Below are 19,828 nucleotides of genomic sequence, written 5' to 3'. Positions count from 1 at the left end.
TACGTTTTGACGTCGAAATGACCAACGGACAATGACAACTCACATAATTTCTTCATTAACCACAACCACAATGCAGCAACCACAAAAGCCACAGCAACAACGGGAGTAAGCCACAGCTATTTGGTCAACGAGAATGTATAGCTATGGTCAGCTCAAAGTTACAGTGAACACTCACAATTAAATAGTTTATTTAATTTATACTTTTGTTAGAAGCCTAAGCTGATAAAAAATAAACTTACAATTTTCTATATTATGTCAGCTCGAATATCTAACTTTGAATTAAACAGCATATTTTTAGCACTAAAATTTTCTGATAGTTCGCAAATTTCTATGAAGCACACTGTTCATTGTAAGCAGCTGTCCACTTAAGCAATTTACCAGTTGAAAGCAACTGCAACGTGGCAGCCAATTGGCCAAGTCACTTAATGAATTGCAGCCAGTATATGCCAGGGATAATGTTGTTCTCGCTCCCTCTGTTCCTTGAGCTCCCTTCTGTGGCTGTCAAGCTCCTGAAAATATATGCTCCATTGCTTTTGCTTTTGCTGTTGTTGGTGCTGTGTTCTGGACTACACAAACACGAGTACTCGAAGCTTGATGGCAAATAATGAAGAATTGTGCATGGCAGTCGGAGAGAAAAGAAATTCTATTATTTTTTTCTTTTTGTTTTGCTTTTGCTGTTTTTGATTTAAGGACAGGACTTGAACTCGGACTTCGAGTTTGAGTCGTAGTTGAAGTCGCAGTTAGGCTAAGAGCGAGGTCCTGGCAGGCCAATGGCAGGCAACAGGACACGGAATTGGCAATAATGAGAAATGCCATTGCTGCCGCGTTGAATGGAGTATCAAAACTTATTTAAGTGCCAAGCACGTTGCACGTTGCTGCAATAGTCAGCAGGAGCTGTCAAGAGGGCGTCGCCAGTGGCAGCCATGGAAATAGACAATCTGGCAGCAAGCACTCTACCAGCTGGCGACCCCATTTGTGATGCTCTGTGAGGCGCGTGGCCAAAGGTCGCTATGGCCACCGCCTTGTCGTCGCTGTTGCCTTTGCCATCATCAGTAGCCCGTTTATGGGCGAAATGAGTTACGAGTTTTGTTGCAGCAACTTGAAGGCTGTAATTAAAACTAATTTTATTTGCTTTTCATTTCGGGCCCCAGTTGTTGGCAGCTATTTACTGCCACGGCCAGAGCTACTTGCCACTTGCCACAGCTACTTGCTACCGCTACTGTCACTGCCACAGCCACTTGCCACAACCACCACAACCAACTGGCACTTCGATTGCCACTGCCATCGGGGCGACTTGATTATTAACAGGCGATTTGATATGAACAATGCAACGACCAAGCAGGCCACAACGGTCGAACGTTAACTTTTCACACGCACTTTGCTCATGCCGTGTGCTCTATCAAATGAAAACAACCACAACAAAAACAACTCATCAGCCTTAAATGACTTAACAAGCACAGGCAGTGCAAGTTCTTTATTAACATTGGCCTCAAGACACGCCGCACTACACGACGTATGCGTATTATTGATTTTTCCAAAACTCCAATTTGCCGTAAGCACTCTCGTATTATCGTATACCATATACATATACAAATGTAGTATACTAATACAACGACTCAATATCGTCTGTCATTTGTAATTACTTATTAAGATTTACGCATTGTCGCTATGAGAAAATCAATAGGAGCACACGGCGTATGCTTAATACTGCGCATTCCTATTTGTTAATCATTAGGACTGCAGCAGCCGCAGTCCTTTAACCAAATAACTGAGTCAAATTATGCCCCACACGTGCAGGCCGTACAGGCCGTGACCTCGTAAATTGAAGTTTCATTAGGCAACCGCCCCGCTCTCTCAATCACTAGCCCCGCATTCTCAAACCCTCCCACCACGCCAGCCGGACACGGCTCTCGGTTCGTGCCCCTGTAACGACGACAGCTGCTTTAGCTGTGGTCGTTTGTATGCGTTTGTGTCTGTGTCCGTGTCCGTGTCCATGTCTGTGTCCGTGTTTGTGGCTGTCGCTGTGGCTGTGGCTGAGTCCCGGGCACAGGTCCAAAACCCAAACCCAGGCACACAATAAAACAGAACAGGACTGGACTGGACAAGACAGACTGCCCGGCAGTAGGCAGTGCGTGTACTTTAATTGGCGTTGTCCTTGTGCGAGTGTGTGTGTCAGTGTGTGAGTGTGTTTATGGGTGTGTATTGAGCGAAACTTTTTGTTACCATAATTATGGCGGCCAAGGTTGTCGGGGCATAGGCACTGTTATTGTTTGTCAACCCGAAGACAGCGACGCGTCGCCTACAACTATGTAAGTTACTAGCTAGGTGTCACATTCTAAGGTGTAATCATATTGATTGCGAGCAGCTATCAAAAGCTTGTAACTCTTTTACCACAAATACAAACAAAAGAAATGTCAAGTTCATTAACAGCAAGGTGGCAGCTACTTGACCTCTTGCTTATCGACGAGAATGTAAATTTTACTTAGGAAAAAAAGGCCTGATCTATAGCTCATTGCTAACCATATTTATTATGTAGTTTGGTCAATCTGATAAGTAAATAAAAACAATTAATTTCCGGACAAAATGAGTTCTTTTAACTTGAAGTTCACAATAGAAATATATATTCGAACGAAATAATAAAATTATAAATTTAAGTTTATAGATAATTGAAAGTTACGAAGAAAATATAAATTCATTAATTTTTGTCTAACTAAACTTCTAACTTTAAAATTAAATTAGCTTAAATATGAATTGGTAAAGTTTCTATTTATTTTGGTATTTCCGATTTGAGTTTTTCATTGAGTTAAACATTTTAAATATTTAACAACATTTCCAGTTATAGTAATTAAGTTTCTCTCTATCGAAGTTTTATCACATATTCCTTTTGGTTATTGGCACCATTAAATCCCAGTTAAAAATCAGCGCGTGATATTTACATTCACTCCGCATGAAGTTTATATTTTTTCCACCTTTTACCGAGACTAAGGGATCCCAAACCAACCGGTAGACATTAATAATGCACAACGTAATGTTGACATTTTACGTTGCTTTCGCTTTTGCTGCTGCTGTTGCAGCAGTTGCAGTTGTTGCTGTTGTTGCTGTTGCTGCTGTTGCTGTTGCTGTCGTTACTGTTGCAGGTAGCCACTTAGGCTCGACTCACCATTAGCCTTGTGTGCAATTTTAATGACAAACAAATTGCACCTAGCTGCGTTTACTTTTATTTTTTTCCCTCCCCGATTCATTTCGCTGTATGTGTGTGAACTCTTGTTTTCTTTTCTTTTTTTTCATTTTGTTGCCTATGGCGCCCCATTTGACCGCATTTCGATTGGACAAACGCGCTTCAACGCCGTCTTACGTGTCAAAGACTGCGAAATATTTAATGAATTGCCAGCAGAAGGCTGTGCCGCAATGCCATGCCCATTTTCCCATTTAAGGACACCCACTACTCACGTGTGTAAAGTAATAGTAATGCACCGAGGCGCCTCGCTCGGCCAGCGCCTGTGCGTACTCATTGGTGGGGCAGGTGAAGAAATGATCGCCTACAGCACGTCCAATTTGCTGCTGATTTTGATATCCAGGATTGCCCTCCCAACTGGTATACTGCAAAAAATAAAGAATATTCAATTAAAGTGATGAATACATACAAGTATTATTTCAAAATTGCCGTGCTTAGTGCTTTATCTGGCCTTGACTTTATTGAATACTAAGCTTCATTTAGCCACCAAATAAAATAACACCTAAGGCGATAATCTAGTTTTCGAATTGTAAACTTATCAAATCAACGTCCCATTTAACTCGATTGCGCAGAAAGGATTTCGAGAAATCAGTGCAGCATGTGGCAAGGCACCTTTGCGGTTACCGTTGCCGTTGCTGGTGCTGTTTCTGCTGCGGTTGACAACTACAAACTGCTGACGCACTTTGGTTGCAATTGACTTGGGTAAGTGCCAGTTGCAGAGGCAACTGCAGTTTGTGTGCTGTGCTTACGCAATGTGATTTACCTGGAAGATAATGGCTTCACGTTCCGCCTGCGTTGCCTTGCCAAAGATGTTGTTCATAATTTCCAGATACTTGTCACGTGGCAATGCGGTCGCATCGTCCTTATCAAAGTAATCGATGAAATCGTACAGCAAGAAGTAGGTGCCTGTAAAGCAAACACAACAAATAACGATATATTCAATTAGGTCGGTATAAAATAATGTGCTTTATCATACATGTCGGAATACAGAGTAGAGAGTACATAGTACAAAGTACAGAGTACAGAGTACAGTGTACTGCGTACAGCGTGTGGACAAATTCAAAAACAATTACCAATATGAGATCCTGGGGAACAATCAACGAGCCGTGCCAAGGACACAAAGCGCTGCATTAACCAAAACAATGACAACAACAACAAGAACAACAATGCGAGTGGGTGAAATGTGGCCAAAGGGTGAAATAGAATAAACAAAATCAACAGCAACGACAACGAGGGCAAGAACAAAGCCTCTCGTTGCCTTTTATTAACTTAATTTTTATGGCACTTGTTGTTGCCGTCCGATGTTATTGTTTTGTTGTTGCTGCTGTTGTTATTGTTGTTGTTGTTTTTGTTGTTGCTGTTGGCATTGTCTCTTGCACACTTCAAATACGAACACACTAACGAGCCATAATTGCTGTCTATGAGGCAACGACAACGACAACAGCAACAGCAACAACACCAACTGCCAATAAGAGATGTGTGTGTGAGGTTATGCTTGAGTGCTTATGTGTGGGTGGACAAGATGGCAGGAGAATATGTGGCGCCCCTTCAGCCATCAGGTTTTGACTGTAGCCAATTTGATGATGTTTGATTTAATTCTATTAAAGCCTCAAGATTTCCAAGAAAGATGCGGCACAGTAACTGAGTTCACACATTAAATTAGAATATGAAAAGCAAGCGCAAATTATGTTAGATTCCACACAAACATGAAATTGCTTTTCGAATTTGAATTTCCGCAGTTTAAAGCAATTTGCTTTAAATCGCAAATTGTTATCTAATTGATGCAAATCGCTGATTATCAGTAATATGAGACTTCTAAAGCAATTTCAATGGCAATGCAGTAATATAGTTATTAAATAATAAAGCGACTCTATAATTATTCAACTACTAGATGTGTTGTGGCATGTGAATAAACACAGTTGTCAGAGAATATACTCCCCAATTTATTATAACAACAACAGCTTTTTTAAGTGGCAACAATTACGATTCTATGCAATATGAGTTGAAACATTAAAAATTAATAAAATTCACGCCACGAATTGAGTAAGTAAAGAGGCGTTAATAACAAGTCTAGGACACATGAGACGTATGCGTAATATTTGCGACTTGCTGCTTGGTTTGGATTAAAGTCATGCAAGTCTTTAAAGAAGCGCTTTCAAAAATTTCAAGCCGACAGCGAATCAACAACAAAATTAAGATGTTTTCATGTGCGCGGCGCATTGTAATCTATTGTGTTGTTTCAAATGCTAGATGACCTTGAACTCACACACACACACAGATACACGCACGCAAATACAGAAACAGTTATATGCGGTCCGTCGCCATCGTTGTGGTCGCCTTGTGGGCACGCACACCTTGACTAAGAGTAGCGGCAGCAGCAGCAGCAGTAGAGAGTACTAGCAGCAGCAACGCCACTGGCTGTAATCTGCAGCAAAAACAAAAACAACGCCAGGCCAGAGAGAGCGAGAGAGAGAGGGCGACAGTAAGAGCAAGTGAGAGAGAGACCAAACAGGACAGTAGGAGAGAGAGAAAGAGCAAGAAAAAAAAGAGAAAAGGCAGCAGCTGCAAGCAATGAGTGAAAGTGAGCAGAAATGCGCACGTGTCTGTAGAGCTGCCAGTGCCCCGAGCCTGTGTCAGTGCCACTGTGTGTGTGTGTGTGTGTGAGTGTGCGTGTGAGTGTGTGTGTTTCGGTGCCTGCCGCCTGGAAATGACGAAGCAGCAATGGCAATGGCAACAAGAAAAATGAAAGCGAAGCGAGGCAAAGAAAAAGCACACAAAGCGCACGAGAATCTGTTATACGAAAACAAAACCCACAACCAACATCACACACACACACTCATATACAGTTACACAGCTGCCGTTTACAAACGCACAGCTCGCGAAAAACGGAGAAAGCGAAACGAACGGAAATTTTTTAAGTGGCGCGCGGCATGGCACGAATAGCGCGAACACAATGCACACAAAGCGTTAGCATTATCGTTACCACACACACACACACACACACACATACACATACGTTGAGGCGATAAATTATGGGAAACGCTGCAGCCGCCGCCGCAAGCAAAGCGGTTGAGGCAGCAGCATCATCATCATCATCAACTTACAGAGGCGCCAAAGCAAAGAAGTGTAGCATACTTTTCAATTGAATATTTAAATGGAATTTGTATGCAAGTTTCGCAAACACTTTCTAATGACTGTGCGGACACTAATCTACAGCGACGCATTTAAAACCTAATGAGATGGTTATACAACATGAATGAATGCAAGCTGCAAATTCTCTAACAAATCTCCGTCTGACATTACACAACGTAAGGCAGTCCATTGAAAAAGTTTTGGCTAGCACAAAATAAATAATCGTAAGTCAAACTTTGTATAACAATAGAGCTTCTCGAAAATGGAGTAGGAGCCAACAAGTTTTCAAATGAATTAAAAAGCGAATTATTATTCTTTCCTTTCGATGTGTGAATGTCCTATGCAGCACGTGTGTGCCACACATATTATTTAGTGGCTGCAAATACCCTGCCACGCCATGTACATCTATTTTCATTTCACCTACATACACACACAGGCACATATTTAAATAATTTATGATGTCGCCCTAAACAGCTGAGTGCCAAGAAGTCGCCTGACATTTGCTCCTTTTTTTGCGGTCTGCTAACCATTTGTGTGAACGTGTCCGGCATGAACTCTATGCGAGTGCGTTGACAAAAATTCAAAAATGTGCTGTGATTTGTGCAAAAGTTGCACAGTAACTGGCAAAGCCACAAAGCCCAGGCCATTATACAAAGTGCATTTTTTGTAAGTCTCCCAGTTACAACAATAAACTAAAATTTATGTGTGTGTGTGTGGGTCACAAATATACGTATAGTATATATAGCTAGCTATGAGCTTGGGTAATAAAGCATTAAAATAAGCGCTCGAGTCGGAGACCAACGGCCACAAATATATATAGTAGTCGAGTGCATTATGCTCAGTCAAATTTGAAAGGCATCCGAGTAAGCTGCTAAGCGTCAGTAGCCCGACCACGCCCACTTTAAGAGAGCTCCCATAAAACGACAACAATGAAATGCTTTTGCCAAGTATAATACAACAACAAGAGGACGACAAACAAAAAAAAAGAGAAAAATGTATTTGTAGTTTGCTACAGCATGAGTAAAAAGTAATAAAATCACAAATGGATGCAGCAGCAGCAGCACAACATCCAAACAGCCAAACAGCAAAAGCTGCAACAAAGCTGACAGTACGAGTAGTTAAAGTGGAGGCTGGGCGCAATGGCAATGGCAAGAGGAAAGGCGGTGTGGCAGGGCAAAAGGGGCATGCCACTAACAGAACAAACAACATGAAGCATGCTCTCATGGCTGCAGCTACATTTTGGCCAAGCACAGTTGCCACTGTAAAATTTGGCACACTGCTGACGTCAGCGTTGGTTGGAGGCGATGCCAAAAATAAAACTGCAACAATGGATAAAATGGACGAGGACTGCAGCAGGGAATGAGGCTAGAGTTGAGCTGCCTGCCTGACTGACTATTGTTAGGCCAAAGAAGACAAGGGAAATGGCAAAGAATGAAAAAACACTGGACAACAGCTTGAGTTAAGTTTGATAAAGTTGATGTCCCCAGCACGAATATAATGAAAAATTAACCAGCATCTAAACCAACGCAATGCATCTCACTCTCCGTAAAACGACTTTAATTAATCTACAGGGATGCTAGACGAGAGTTCTCTGTTCTTTGGTTCTTGGAAATATATAATATAAATACACTTACCCTCATCTCTCACGTTTCCCATCAGGATGTCATAATCCTTTAGATCTGCCGTCTTCATCAGTGTCATGGGATCCGCTGGCAAAAAGGCGCCATCAATGGTCGGTGCTGAGGGGAAGCTGAGAATGCCTGAGTAGGAGTTCCATTGTTGCACTGAAATGGTCTTGGCATCCACGGCACGCATGCAGCTCATAACATGTGAGGGATTTGTCTACACAAAAAAGGGAAAAACTGTTGTCTAACAGATATTTAGATGGGTGCACTTTTAGCTCACCTTCAGCATTGATGCATTGCAGTTGCAGTCGTTGATCAACGATTTGCCAATCTCCACAGCTTTAGCCGATGTCATGTGACTCCAGGGGGCGTTCATTGTGCCCGACTGCATCATTCCTCGTTTCACCACGCCCCGCGTCACAGGTGACATAAGTTGTGCATTAACCGAACTCGAGCCGGCTGACTCGCCAAACAATGTCATCCACTCGGGATTGCCGCCAAATGCATGTGCATTATCCTTTAGCCAGCGAATGGCCAATGCCTGATCCCACAAGCCAACATTACCAGGCGCTTCCTCGGCAAATTCGGCAGGCATCTCTGGCGCCAAGTGCAGAAAACCAAATGCACCAACACGATATTGAAAGGAGGCAACGATCACATTGCCCACAGCAGACATAATGTCTGCATTGTAGATGTCCAGTGTCGCTGAGCCAGTCATAAAACCTCCGCCATAGATCCAGATCAGAATCGGCAGTCCATTGGTCGTGTTTTGTGGATTGCCATTGTGTATCAGATGCTCAGTGTCCGCCTGCTTGCCCGAATGCTGTAAATAAGTGATTATTCAAAGTATTTTGGAAAAATTTGAAAACCTACCTCGCCTCCATTGGTGCCACGTCCATGACGCAGTCGCGCCTTCGCTGGCGCCCACACATTTATATACAGGCAGTCCTCGGATACATTGGTATTGGGATTCCAGATCTCTTCGCCAGAGAAGCCCGGAAAGTATTCATAACTATTGCGGGAGAAGAGAAATTATTTAGTTGCGCCATCTTTCTCTCACATGCTAATAGAAGACTATTCATTCTTTCCTCTCCTCCCAAAATCAACTACTTTTTCCTATGCGCCCGTTCACACAGTCAGAGACCTAGAAGCATTGCGGGTCGTGCCAATTACGACAAAGTAACCAGCTGTGTTATTTATTTTTATTTGCTCTCCTCTGATTTGCCTGTTTTACTTTCGCTGTGCCATTTTTCGAGGACACACAAGCACATAAACATACACACCGACATGTATGTATGTATGTGTGTTTGTACATCTGTATGTGCCGTCTCCAGTCTATCCACCTGCACAGTCCACACTACTACTCTTAGTTCATTTGCCCTATAAATGTTGAATCCCTCGAATCGATATACAATTCGTACAAGCAACGAAACTTGTAGTTACGCATTTCTATGGCTCAATATATGTATATTTGTATGTGCGTTTGATACTATACACAGTCTCACACGTACACACACATTTACGCATGTCCGATTGTTCCATTATGTAGGTGTGTTTGGTTTCGTGTCAATTGAAATTAACTTTACCACTTCGCATAAAAGTAATTTATAACCAACCGGAAAAGGCGATTCTCCTCTGTCTCTATCTCTATATTTGTCTAATTTCCGTTATACAACACTGACACACACACACACATAATGGAGACAATGATATCTTTGTGTGGTCTCTGGCAAATTAGATATTTTTACAATTTTATTGGACTTTGTGTTCGGACAAAGTTTAAGCTGCTTTTAACGATTGGTCCGTGAGAATTCTGACACCGTCCAAAGACAATCAAAGATTCAAGTTAAAGGTATAGTAAAACTTAAGCAACTCTGAACTAATTCTTAACTATTTAAATAATGGCGAACCTTTATTTATTTTGCCACTCGTTTATGCATTCATTCCGAAAATATCGACCAAACGAAATACAGTTTCGCAAGAGTTTTCTGAACAGTGTCGATATTATTTTATTGACAGACTTAGAGTTAAAATACGCATAACAGAATTTATGGAGTGTTTTATTAATTAGTACCAATAAAGCGAAAGAAATAATTTTTAACAATTAACTGAAAGCTTTATGAATTAATTCCCGCAAGTTATTATGTATGCTGCAAAATATGTATGGCAAAGTAGAAATCAAGATGCGTATACGCAATGTACATTCAGAATTTCGAATTTTAAAATAGTATATAATATATTCTATCAGAAAATATTAATACGACACACAAAAAATGACAAAATGGTAATTTCATTTCATCTATTTGGATCTTCCCATTCTGTATGCTTTTCGTTAAAATAATACCCCCAAAAGTATGCTACATAAATTTGAATGGCAAAGCTTTGCAACACGAATAGTAAATTGCGTATACGAAATGGGAACAATATCGATAATTTCATCTGAAATACTATATATTTATGTTTTGCCGTTATTTGTACTGAGTGTTTCAAATAGATTTAAATATAAAATATTTTATTGAAAAAAAAACATTAAGTGAGAAATAAAGTGCGTATACACAATGCGTATGATGATGCTCTAGTATTAACTTTCAATCATATTCCTTTTCGGTCTTGGCGCTTTAAATTGATTTGAATACAAATTTTAATTTATGGGCAATGTGTTTGGCCTGTTATATAAATTGGCTTATCAATTTGCAGTTGACCGGCATTTTGCTCGCGTAAATGCTGCACGGATGTTCGCGATGACGTCACTAGCAACAGTTAGGTCAACAGCTACCATATCCGGTCCGGGGCCGGTCTGAATTCTAGGTCAACTACATCTGCAAAGCTGCAATCCCAGCCACCCAACCCCCACCACCCATTTCCTCGCGCCACTTACCGCTCCTGAACGCAGGTCGCCGACAGGCGGGTGGCATCCAAAACACCATGCCAGGGCTCCGCCGGAACCGGCTTGCGAAAGCGCAAATCGTCGACGGGCGGCTTGGCGTATGGTATTCCCGTGTAGACATGCACTTCGCGGCCCTGCACCGTCACCGAGCGACCGCGCACCGGCCCGGAGGTTGTTTGCACCACCAGGCGATCAATGACGCCGCACACGCAGCTCAGTCGTAGCGACAGCACGAAGAGCGCCGCGGCCAGCGACTGCAGGCTCAACCGAGAGACCATTGCGCGGATGTGAATGCAAATGCGAGTGCGAATGCGATTGCGACTGCGGAGGATGCGAGTGCTGCCAACAAAATAACGAAATTTACGTTTTGCCGCCCGAGTGTCCTACTTAGTGGCGTGTGACGTCACTCACACAGTTGCACTTGCCACTTGTCACTCTCCACTTGGCACTTGCTACTTGCCACTAGCCGCTTGGCTTTGATTCTGCTGCTGTTTTTTCTGTGCTGTAGACTTCACTTTAGTTTTTCTCTTTTTGGCTTTGGATTTGGTTTCGGATTTGTGGTTTTATGTGATTATTGCTTTTTCCCTTGGCGGCTTTAGTTCGTCGGATCGGCCTGCGCTCCGCACCCTGCAGCCTACCGCAAATACTTGTCACACTCGTTGCAGTCGCTGCTGCTGATTTCGTTGTTACTATTGCTGTTGCTGTCGCTGTCGCTGTTGTTCTTGGCCCCTTATGCTTATTATCCGGTTGTGTTTGTTGCTGCCACTGCTACTGCTGTTGCTGCTGCTGCTGTTGTTGCCACTTTAAGCTGCCGTGTGGACTCTGCACTACACATTCTTCCAGCACTCTACGCTAGCAGCTTTTCTGTCTCTCTATCTCTGCTTTCTCTCTCTCGCTCACTCGCTCTCTCCTTTTCGCTCGTTCTCTCTTTCTCTTTCTCTCTGTCTTTTTCGTTTTTGTATTTGCCTGTCTGGGTTTACTTTGACTTTTGGGCTTTTGTTTCAGTTTTTAGTTTCCAGTTTTGTGCAGCTGTTGCACTTTTGTTGCGTCTCCTGTGCGCTACCTCCGCTTGGCCCCGCTGCCACGCTATTGTTTGAACTGCAAATAGAAAAGGCATTAAGTTATTTGTCTTAGTTTCCCCAGTTGCCACAGCTGCTACTGCTGCTGCTGCTGTTGTATGCCTCGCTAGTCAGCTTAATTTTTACTTTTTTCTGTTTTGCTGTTGCTGTTGCCGTTTCACAAGTGCATGTTGACTTGACTTGGGTGCTTGTCGGTTGCCCCCGTTTGTATGCTACAATATTTAGGTGTGTTTGCGCTTCTAGATGCAAGTGTACGAGTGTGTGTGTGTGTGTCTGTGTGTACATGTTTACCACTCGAGCAGAAATGCAATAGTGAAAAGCAAAGAAAATTGGAGGCTGCCTCGTTCTCGGTCTGAGTTTGTATTCAAAGTTTTGAGTGCCTAACCCACTCAGCCCACATCTCACATCGCTCATCTAACCACTCGCACACACATATTCACACAGGTTTACGTTCATATCGGGGCCACTCACTACTGCACTCAAGTGCTGAGTATCGTTTTCTAAGGCGGCTGTTTCTATCCTTGTATCCTTTGCCAGGCAGCAACATCGTTAAATATATTTTCATACTCATATTTTCTTATATTTTAGCTTTAGAGTCTCTTGAATTCTCAATTACAGCAAGCTGCAACAGCCATAAACATCAAAACAAAACCCCAAGGAAACCCATTTTTTTAAATGCATTAACACAAGAGAAATACAAGCTGGAAAATTAATGATTTAATGCTTGTATTTTACAATAGCTAAACACTTCAATTTCCTGCCACAAGTCACGAGAATAATTGTCCCAGAAGCTGCATTTTTTGGGGGTTTGCCATTTCGTGGCAAGCCGCATTATCCAAGTAGCCAAAAACATACTATATATATATGTATGTATATGTTTTTTTTTATTAGTTTCCCATGCCTTGTCCTTGACGTACTCTGGCGCTTTTGTTACAAATGCAACCGGAGGACACGATTCAGAGCAGACTGCCTTGCATGATGGCGGCCCATTAGCCCTTATATTCTTACTGCCTGTCGTGGCAGTTCTCCTCCCCGTCTTCGTCCTCACTTGTTGGGCATAATAACTCCACTTGCCACCACTAGCTCCTTGCCACTGTCTAGTACTTCCTGGCGCCGCGCCGCACTAATTTAAATGTTATTTTGCAGTACAATTAAAATGGCATTAAGTCGCCCTAATGCGGCTCCTACTGCATTTCTTTGAGCCAATTTAGCTCAATTTTCAACAAAAGACGTTTCAGAATACCATCTTGAAATTAATTACATTCGGACATTCCTTATTTAAAAAGCACACAAGAATTTCATTACAATAATAATTTCTTTGCTTGTGTATTATTTATTTAACAACTGCATTAAAATGTTGCGTGTAATTTTTATACAAACAATTTACTTAAAGTTATAACAAATTCTACTTAAGAAGTTGTATTTGCATTTCAGCTGCAGTTCTTTTCCAGAAAGAAAAGTTGACAGCAGCAGTTTTCCATGCGGGTCTCAAGACAGTGAAAATTGTTGCCCATCTCAGAAAGTTTCCCTTTTTCTAAAGCCTCTCAGTGCTTTTAGTTGCAAAGCGACTGCCACCTATAGATAAGGCGTAGTGTCTAAGTGAATATTTCCTTAATTTCTTGCGGTCGCAGCAGTTTTTCTGCGTCGTTTGCTGTTTCCCAGCTCTTCCACTTGGCAGTTTCACAAAAACTTTTCTCTTTTTTTATTTTCATAAAAATGCGCATTTTTTATGCTAGCCGCTTAGGGGAGGAGGATTGAGTTGAGTATAAAATATGGAACGCAGTGTCACGTTGAAATTAAGTTTCGTTTATTTTATTTAATTTTTATGGCACATACAATTTATGTGCCCACAGTTTTTGCTATGCCAGCAAAACTCTTGATTACATTAAACGTCATAATTCCGGATAGGCTAAGCAAAGCATTTTGCTTGGGAATTCATAAGAAACTGGGAATTCAAATCATCTTATCTAGGCGTCCATGTATCAAATCACATTAATTTAGAATGCTAGTTTTTATTCCGCAACGAGGGTGGGAATCGTATAGAGTTTGGGAATTGGCAGATTATAGGCGCGGGGTGCGGGATGCGGAGTAAGCGCAAGCCGCACAAATTTTAATGACATTCAAATTAAATTATAATTTTCAAAGTTTGCAAGAGCGCATTTGGAGGGAAGGTGAATAGGCTGACGATGGTGATGATGATGACAAGGACGCTGGTGCACAGGTGAAATATTGGCGCGGTTTTCGGGAGGGGGTGGCGAATGATGGGTGTCAGCTTGGCTGTGTACAAAGGTCACCCGAATAAAGGTTGGGCTGCTCGCTGACCCCATTCCACCTGTCCTCCTATTTGTTTGTTTTGTTTGCTTTCGTTTTCAGAGTTTTGCGAATTTCACCTGCCGAAAAAGATACACAACAGCTAGCAACGAACTCTGAAAGTCAAAGGGTAAACGAGGCAGCGAATTCGGCGACGGCAACGAAAACAATTGGGTTAGCGAAAAGTGAATGTGAGGTAAGGAAGGTGGGAGTGAGAAAGGGAAAGGGAATGGGAATGGAAAGTAGGATGCCCGTGTTTGTGTTTGTGTTTTCGTTTACTGAAGTTCACGTTCTGCCAGTGTGTTGTCCCAGCTGGTATAAAAGTCTATAGTTTTAATTGATGAGTTGAAGAGGGTTTGCCTCACCAGCAGTTGGATGGAGGCAGGGGGTAGCAGCTCTATCGAAAAAGTGTGTCTCAAAGAGATACAGATGCCTGTTAGACTTGCTTATAATTTTGATACAATTTTCCAGGGACATCGTTTACTTTGGGCCAACGCTGAGCGTTTAAACAATTCTAAAAATAATTGATTGCCATCCGCCGCTGCACCAATCACTGTCTGACGATTGTGTCTTTTGTTTACTTTTAAGTGATTTGTTGTGTAACTATCTAACAGACATCTCTCACTCATCTCGCTTCCCATTCCCCTTCCCATCCCCCGATGTTTACTCTAAGTGCTTTCATCTTATCTCAAGCAAACTGATTGAATCGCAGGCTGCCGTTGCTCGCGTCGACTGCCTTCAGTGGTTCGTGGGATTGCAGTTGACCTTTTAAGGCAGTGGCACAAGTTGCAGCCATTAGCCAAATGCCTGGCGCCAGGCGGACTATAAAATAAATACGCAGGCGTGGCACAAATCGAAACGAGCACACGAAACAAATGTTTCTATTCGCTTTGAGCGGCTCATAAAATAAAGCACACACAAAAGAAAACCAAGAACAACGAAAAAGAGGTTTGCCAGCTTGCCAACATATCCTGTATAAAATATCGTTTGTTCATCCTATTCAACTGTGTTTTCCAGACTAGCATACTGTTTCTCATTCACCTACTGTGCACAGGGTATAAAAATGTGTGTTTGACATTTCGAAAATGAAATAGCCTGTCGGCAAAAAAATTGATTTATTGCGCAATTTCAAATTAAATCAAAAACTTTGCGAAATATGTCCAACACACTGCAAATCGACATTGCAGCTATTTAAGCTTTGCTAACAAGTTAATCTTCTTGCTCAATGTTTCAGTTAGATTTACTCAAGTATATAGACAATTTCGAAATGATGCGATCTGAGCGAGTTAAGCGCTCAATGTACCGAGAGTGTGCTGGATTATTTTTCAGGATGCAAATACACAGCCAGCAACACAAAACAACAGCAGGGTAAACGCTGGGGCAGAGGGCAGCAACCAGAGGAATTTGCTTGGCGCTTGCCGTTTATTGCTCGACACCGTCGCGCCGCATGTGGCAGATGTGGACACGGCGACAAGGAAGGAGGAAGAGGAGAAAGCGGTGGGGGAGGGGGAGATGTGACCCATCATTAAACAAGTGCCGCGTGGCTACGTCCGGCCACGACTTTAGTGGCTCGACGCCACTGCCGGCGCCGTTGGCGCTCGTTAACGCTGAGACGCTCAATTTAGTGCGACCTATGTGTGTGAGTAGGGGTATTCAGGCTTTTTGTTTTTATTTTTTCTGTTTTTGCTTTCGCTTTTTGCCCACCGTTTGCTTTTGGCTCATTTGTGGAACTGACCTTGATGATATCACCGTTTCTAGCTGCCGAGTCGAAGACATATGCGAATCTCGAGCGGCTTCGCAACGCCCACGTGCCCACTTCTCTTTGTGTATATGCGACTGTGTGTGTATATGTGTGAGTTACTCGGGTCTCGAGTTACTCAGGGAGGTGGCAGTTCCAAAGCCGTTGCCGGTGTTGCACTTAAAGCCATCGCCGAGAACGCTACCAGTGAAAATCAATAATCAAATAAATGTGAACAAGTCAACTGCCAACAGCAGCCGCCATTTTTGACTGCGACGCTTTGCACTCCGTCCCCCGCCTGGCACTCCTGACTGACTCTTGATTCCCGGCGCCTGGCACCTGCCACCAGCCACCTGCCACAGGGCGAATATGGTACGTCTGCCCAACTTTTTATTAAGTAAATGCGCTGGCACGACCAACGAGGCACGTACATAAGCGACGCACGACCCTAAAACGTGCGCCAAACTCTTGACTCGAAAAATAAATGACGTTGCTGCTTTTATGGCATTCAAGTGCATCAAATATATGATGAATGAGTAATGAATGGATGCAATATGATGCATTGCGGGCATTTAACAACGATAAATGAATTGCATTAAAGCTGAAATTTTGCAATTTAGAGTGGCATAAACAAGTATTCTAGAAAACTTTGGCAACGGACTCAATATAAATTTCATAAACTCCGATAACATCGATCAAGCAACAACTAAATAACGTATACGCCAAGTTGACCAATTCGAATTTGTTTTTGTTACAGTTGTGCTTTTGTTTTATGCCCAGGCCATCAAGACGATTATTAAGTGTCGCCATCGGGGACGACGTATTCTTCTTCTGCTGCTGCTGCTTCTGCCTGTGATTCTGTGAAATGTCAAATGTGAAAGCTGCTTTTATATGAAATGACGCAAGAAATGAAAGCAGCTGCCAAAGGGCAGCCATACAAAGGAGCCAAAAGCGTGACCCAACTCGTGACGTCACAGCATAAGCAAATGGCGAATCAAATCTGTAATGTGCATACGGAAGCTGTACTATATGGAATACTATAATATAGCAGAGATGAGATGTTGCTTCCAGGCCATAAAATCAACACACACAAAGGACGTGGAAAATGTCATCGTTTGTTCTTCAGGCACCATTTGAGACTAATTACTCGAAATATCAGCATCGGGCTTTTTGGCAAACCGTATCAAGCATACGCCACGTGCCACACGCCACACGCCATATGCCACATGCATAGCCGCAAATTGTATATTAAGTTCCGGCAGTTTGAGTTATTTGACTTGGTTATGAATAATAATGCACTATCAACATCACGCATCAATGATTCGCCTCTAAAACAACAATAATGATGATGAGAACGCTGATAATGATGTTATGGCATAATTATGTTCAGAGCAGCGTAAGAGTTTTAATTGGGCTGTCTATTACGATAATCAGTGCATTAAGGGTCGCACTCTGCACAGGGAGCTGCCAACTGGAAGTTTTGCAACTGCAAAACTGGGCGTCTACTCATCTACTCATCGACTCGTTGACTCGACAACTCGATGACTCTTTCGCTCGTGTGCATTTGCCTGACTTATTCAATTGAATTTTCGCAGCAGAACGAAACGTTGGAACTGGCAGGCAGATTATGGCCACAAAGACAAAAAAGGCGCGTGGGTTTTTAAATGGAAATTTAATTGGCATCTGCTGCAATTACATTCCTCATGTTCCTCTCCTATGCTTTCGCTTTCGCTGTTGTTGTTATTGTTTCTTTTTTTATTTGAAACGATAATTACAATTATGTCTCTATTATTTATATTTATTTGACGCTTGTCAATTAGTCAAATTTACGTAATTACGCCACAGAATAAACAGCAAAAACGGCAAACTGGCAAAAGTAAACAAAATGATTTATTAATTAATAAATTATACGCAGCAATAAATATCTGTGTTAACATCGCGAATATTAAGTGTCTCCTGCAGTTGCAACCCAATTAAATCTGTTAAGCTTCGCTGAAGTTACAAAATGGATTATTAAACACGTTAATGCCGCCGTCAAGTAAGTAAATCAGCTGAGCTTTAATCTATGCTCGACTTAAAGTCAAAATAACAACAGAAATGATAACAACAAGAGCCCGATTTTCGTGGAAAAACCTAGCAGAATCGCGCATACGACGCGTATTCCCAAAGACGCAACAGAACTTCAGGTTTTCCTCCTTTTGACTGCCACATGCGGCATTTGGTGCTGGCTTTTATTTTACCCTTGGCTACTTTTTATGCCCAAGCAGGCATTTTTATTCCCAGCACAACTCGCGAGTACATATGTACATACATACATATGTATGTATATCCCACATGTAGTGCTTCTCGTATGTATCTGCAAGTGATTATCTGTATGTAAAAACGCGAATATTTCGTTCTCTTTGAATGCTAGTTGAAATGAATTAAATAATATTCAATATCCAACTTTAAATTAAATTCCTGTTTCTACAACACAATCGCTTTAATTCTTTTGTTTAAAAACCTCGCCCCAACAGAAACTAAGCGTATAAACTGCAACTGTATTTCAATAGAGAAACCAATAAAATCTAATGAGCCTGCAGTAGACAACAAATCGTATTATTATCGCCAGGCAATGGCCGCAGGGAAAACAAACTGAGAAACAATAAAAGTAGCCAGTGCAGAGACATATAAAAGGGAACAGCAAAAAGAAGAAAAAAAAATACAACATAAAACTAATGCTAAACAACAGTAGTTCTCTTTTTTTTTTTGCCCTTTTAGTTCTGCCTCGATGGTTCTATGTTTGCTGCGTTGTCGGGCTGTCGTCGCCTGCCGTCATTGTTGTCCTTAAGACAATGATGGCAACGCCGTTCCAATACCCCCCCAAGGACAGGCAATAAAATTGCGTTTTAATGCTGCGCCAACCATCGAATGATTCGTTTTTTGCAATACCCTGTGTTTGTTGTGCAAACATTCTTTAGCTACGGATTATAGATAGATTCTTTGCTAATCTTTAATATAATTGAATGTGAATACTCGCACTGTATTTAACTTAGGGTATTGTGCTGAGTTTAAGTATTGTGTTTTTTTTCTATTTTTTTTATTTGGTTCGCCTGCTCGTTTGTCCTTTTCATTGTTTAATGACATTTTATTTGCATATTTTTTATGTGCTTCTTGCCAAATATGAATTTTATGTGTTGCTCGATTTCAGAACACGCCAAGCAAAAGGAAAATCCACATCACACTCACACACACAAAAACTCAAACTCAAAGTGCTCCGTGGCCCAAAGGGGACGCTCAGCGAAAGAAAAATATAATATTTGAGCCAACGAAATCCCGTTGAGTCGAGCAAGCGCAAAATATTTTTCCTACATTTTTCGTCGAAGAAATACAAGAAAATAAAAGAAATGAAAGAAAGCAACAACAACAACAACAAAAGAAGAGAAAAAGGGAAAAAGCAAACAAAAATAAAAGTGCAAAACAATTCTCAAGTGTTTCACGCTTTAAGCTTTGTGCCTTTGTGCTCTTTATTTTGTGTGATTTGTGCTCCGCTTTTTGTGGCTCTCAACATTGAAAAAAATAATAAAGGGGGGAAAAATAGACTGAGGCTGAGAGAACAAGACAGAAGCTGAAGGGGGAAGGCGAGACTTTGGCATTTGCTTATTTTATTTTTAAAGCCATAGCTCCCACGGTAAAGTTCTCCTTTGTAAGTTAATATTATAAAAATTGATTCAATTAAATCTGGCAGCTTGGACGTAGACACATATCTACGTATATGCAGTTGCATGTGACACATTAGGGGTGATGGGTTGCTTACTGTGATATGATATCTATATATGCATG

At 41.8% G+C, this 19,828-nt stretch overlaps 1 protein-coding gene across 5 annotated transcripts in view; it reads right to left on the bottom strand.

The window, feature by feature from the left end:
- Positions 1-19,828, bottom strand: part of LOC117576483 (acetylcholinesterase) — a 36,086-nt gene that overhangs the window by 12,322 nt on the left and 3,936 nt on the right. For 4 of the 5 annotated variants that reach the window (XM_034261256.2, XM_034261255.2, XM_034261258.2 and 1 more), the window contains 6 exons: positions 10,871-11,977; positions 8,866-9,004; positions 8,273-8,815; positions 8,002-8,209; positions 3,999-4,141; positions 3,451-3,600 (listed from right to left, as the gene is read on the bottom strand). In XM_034261256.2, coding sequence (XP_034117147.2) covers positions 3,451-3,600; positions 3,999-4,141; positions 8,002-8,209; positions 8,273-8,815; positions 8,866-9,004; positions 10,871-11,157 — 1,470 coding nt within the window. In that variant the 5' untranslated portion in view covers positions 11,158-11,977. The remainder of the gene's footprint in view (positions 1-3,450; positions 3,601-3,998; positions 4,142-8,001; positions 8,210-8,272; positions 8,816-8,865; positions 9,005-10,870; positions 11,978-19,828) is intronic. The other variant, XM_034261257.2, reaches the window with a different exon arrangement.

This window comes from Drosophila albomicans, chromosome 2R, assembly GCF_009650485.2.
Source record: "Drosophila albomicans strain 15112-1751.03 chromosome 2R, ASM965048v2, whole genome shotgun sequence".
Classification (NCBI taxonomy): domain Eukaryota; kingdom Metazoa; phylum Arthropoda; class Insecta; order Diptera; family Drosophilidae; genus Drosophila; species Drosophila albomicans.
This window is presented reverse-complemented; position numbering and strand designations above follow the sequence as displayed.